The sequence below is a fragment of the Rhizophagus irregularis genome, chromosome 1 (assembly GCF_026210795.1).
Source record: "Rhizophagus irregularis chromosome 1, complete sequence".
Lineage (NCBI taxonomy): Eukaryota > Fungi > Glomeromycota > Glomeromycetes > Glomerales > Glomeraceae > Rhizophagus > Rhizophagus irregularis.
The window spans coordinates 6,478,742-6,482,524 of NC_089429.1; the positions used below are offsets into that span (position 1 = coordinate 6,478,742).

At 32.1% G+C, this 3,783-nt stretch overlaps 2 protein-coding genes across 2 annotated transcripts; both read right to left on the bottom strand.

Annotated features, from left to right (window-relative positions):
* Positions 1 to 1,374: 1,374 nt before the first annotated feature.
* OCT59_001331 (uncharacterized protein) lies at positions 1,375 to 1,650 on the bottom strand (the record flags this gene model as incomplete). Its single annotated transcript, XM_066139487.1, has 1 exon — positions 1,375 to 1,650. The coding sequence occupies one exon, from the start codon at positions 1,648 to 1,650 to the stop codon at positions 1,375 to 1,377; it is 276 nt and encodes a 91-aa protein (XP_065988886.1).
* Positions 1,651 to 1,859: 209 nt separating this feature from the next.
* On the bottom strand, positions 1,860 to 2,177 carry OCT59_001332 (uncharacterized protein; the record flags this gene model as incomplete). The annotated part of the gene is made up of 1 exon (XM_066139488.1): positions 1,860 to 2,177. The coding sequence occupies one exon, from the start codon at positions 2,175 to 2,177 to the stop codon at positions 1,860 to 1,862; it is 318 nt and encodes a 105-aa protein (XP_065988887.1).
* Positions 2,178 to 3,783: the final 1,606 nt, after the last annotated feature.

Genomic DNA, 3,783 nt, shown 5'->3' on the forward strand with positions numbered 1-3,783 from the left:
ACTCGGATATATTGGATTATTTAATTTTTTTTTTTAGAGACTTTAGATCGAAGTCGCACGTTGTTTATTAAACTTTATTATCAATATACTAATTATAAATAAAAAGTGATGCATGATGAATTCAAAGTAAAATACACTGCCCAAGACTAATCTACAGACCAACCCCGTGTCAAGAGCTTGCTACAAGACTCTTATAATGAAATGATATATACCGCATCCCCCAAAGTTAGTACCCCCACGTTATAAGACCCGGGTATTTTACTGATATAAAATTTTTACTCTCAATTAGTACCCCTCCCCTAATTCTGGTAACTTTAGCTTAATTCCGGTTAAAATTATTATGTACCCCCTCATATAATACCCGGTATCTCACAAAGTACCCACGGGTATTATATAATTTTTAAATCAGGTATTTTATATAATACCCGGGGTATTATGTGCAGTGCGGTACGGTAATAAAAGGATCTAAATAAGACATGTAGTTAACGTGTAGCGTAAAACCAAAATATACTCGCAACGAAATCGTTTTCTATAAAATCGTGATTAGAAATAAAAGAAAATTATTGTCACTATAATTCCTATTACGATTTCTATATTCCCGTTTAAAATTCCTATTAGTATTATGATGCTTTTCTTTGGAAGTTGTTTATTACAACGTGGTTTCCAGATTTTCTCAATCATTCTCGATATACATAATATTGTAAATCTTGTACGATTCCTGTACGATCCTTCTTGTTAAATTAAAGTGACGACAAAAATTGAGATAAAGATAAAGGAACAAAACCTTTGACCAAATCAATAAATGTCAAATCAGAATCATCTTGAGGTAAGATCCATAAATCGGAAATCTGCGATATCGTGTCGAGTAAGACTCTACTTTGATTATCAGCTAGTTTGTTATTGATACATTCAAGCAATACCTATTGTAACATGAGCGTGATCAGTACAAGACCAAATATGATTAAAGGTTCCGATATTAGTTAGATTCACAAGAAGGCATTGGTCATAAATGTCTAAGAAGGTTTTCTTCATCTGTTCAATTGTAGGAAGTTCTTCAATTTTTGAGCTTTGAGAGCGGAAGCTTGAAAAGATGTAGTGTTAGAAGATTCATCACATGATAAAAGGAAAAAAGTCGATTCCCATTCCACATTATTTCTACGATATTTCGTATTGCGCGATAAATTGAAAAAGGATTTAAAACCTTTCACAAGCGAAGTCTGCGCAATAAATTTTCGTGAATCCCATACATACTTTATGTTGATTAAATGTAGCGTCGCTAACGTAACAATTGAGGCATCGTTATCATTATGAGTATCAGATATCTTTTGATCAATAAAATTATTCCATGTGTTTTGACGTGAAATAACTTGACAATTAAACGTATAATTTCATTGACAATATTCCATACCAATAAATTATTTTGTTGTTTAAAAATGGTACGAATATGTGGTAGTCCCACGTATCAATAATAATATTTTTGCTGTCAGTAAAAATCGTAACATTAGCAAATTCTGGTGAGACGATTAAAGCAGATAATATCGCCATGATGGATTCAGCCCGATATGAAGACGGCCAATGTTGACAAGTGGAAGTGAATAAAACTTTAGGCGAAGATTCACAGGCTTGTGCAAGCCAAAGCTCATAGAACATGATTCCTTTCCCACGTCGATGAGAGATTCATCAGCAATTCACCTTTGATGCGTAAGGGATCAGCAGTACGGGAAGAGGTATTATCCAGATATTGATCAACGAGAGTGTCGGCGAATTAAGTAAGTCTTCATTAATTAATGGATGAAATTCAGAGCCATATCGGTTAAAATGGAATAAAAAATTATGCTTGTTGATAATAATCCAGAAGATTACAAGTTGTAGTCGGTTGTGTTTTCACATTGGTAAAAGTGGCAATCGGAAAACGAAATTAAATCTTTGCATGGGAGAATAAATTGACAATTGCCTTGTTGATGGTTGTTAAAAATACATCCATTACAAAACGATGCGTATGTAGAAGAAGGGAAAGGGGTAGCGATAGAAATACCTTTAAAATTAGTAGCACTAGCAGAAATAAATTCAGATCGAAGGATATACGAATTAGGGGTAGTAATACGGCTAGCCAACAAAGCAAACCATTTAGGTACAGTAGGAGGTGAAATTATATTAGAAAATGGACGACTTTCCATTGAATAAGTTGAGTGCCATCCAAATTAGAAAGTTGTATCAAAGATCGTTGTCGCAGATGATTCAAATCTTTCAACGGGAAATCCGAACCAAGAATAGAACGTAATTCAATGTTACCTCTCAAGACGCGATTCTATATAATTATGTTTTTAATTGGCAAAATATTTTGATAAAAACCTATAATTTTTAATTTTGACGGTCATGAAAGATGACAAAGGCGCAGCCGTTTGGACAACTTTAGTCACGTGATCTTATAGGATTTTTCTTTCTGGATCCTGGGGATAAGTTTCCTGAATCGCAAGTAAGATTTCACTTTTTTCTTTTCTGGTACCGGAGGTTTTCGAAACGTCGGGTAACCATATTTGATAAATATTTCTTGGTTGAGAACTAACAAGTCAAAATCCCGAAGAATTAAAAGATTTATAATTATTATAATTAGTTTAATATTAACAATATATATTTTTTTGTATAAAAGGTAAATAAAATATTTTTCAACAAAGAGACGTAATTAGTGCTCCTACCGGGTCAAGTCGGGTCGGGTTTTGAGAATATATTCGACCCGACCTGAAGTGAAAAAGGAGGGACTCGTATATGTTCAGGTCACACAATTTTATAACCCGAAATCGACTTGACCCGAGTGTAGTTTAACCCGTATAACCCGGGTTCAAACTCGAATTTTTGGTTAACCAATAATAAGAAAAATTGACCTACAAGATAATGACAATGATCATCATGTAGGTTGCACAACTTTTATCTATCGTATTTAAAGTTATATATTATTCAATTACATTTAATTTTAAACTTAAAAGAATTTACATTACATATGTATAATTAACTATTTAATTAAGATTAGAATTAAAATTCAAAATTTTATTAAATACATCAATAGAAACTCAATAATACCTTTATTTCTGCCAGAATTTCAAGCACATGCTCTAATTGTTTTAATAAAGGTGCGAAAAAAAAAGATTTGGATAATCAAATGATTATTCGGGTTAAAACCCGGGTCAAGGAAATATATGACCCGACCCGTCGGGTCGGGTCATGCGGGTCATGCGGGTCACGAGTCACTCAAAATTACAAGTATCGACCCGATTTAAAAGTCGAGTCGGGTCAAAATAACCCGGGTTAACTCGGATTATTCGGAGCACTAGACGTAATACGATCACGTGATATAGCTGATTACGAAATTTTACGTAATTAAAACGCAGTGCGTCGTTGATATTTTATTGGAAGATCACATGTGTTGTACTTCATGATGGCACAGAACAGCAAAAAGAAAATAGTATAGAATTTCGGTCATGCAAATTTGTGCGACAAATTTGCAATCAATATTTTTCCGAATGAATTTTTGAATAAGAGAAAATAGAAATAAAAAAAAATCAAAAATATTCATAAAAAATTACTTACATAATATATAATTTATATTTTAAGATGAATAAATATCGAAAAAAAAATTATTTTTTTAAAAACTCATTTTTAAATATTTCACGTTAAGAAAAAAAAATACCACCAAATTTTGACAAAAAAAAAAAAAATTGGAATTTTCTTTTTTTCTTTTGTGCTTGTTACTTTGTCTAATTTGTTTATATTGATTATGGTTTAATT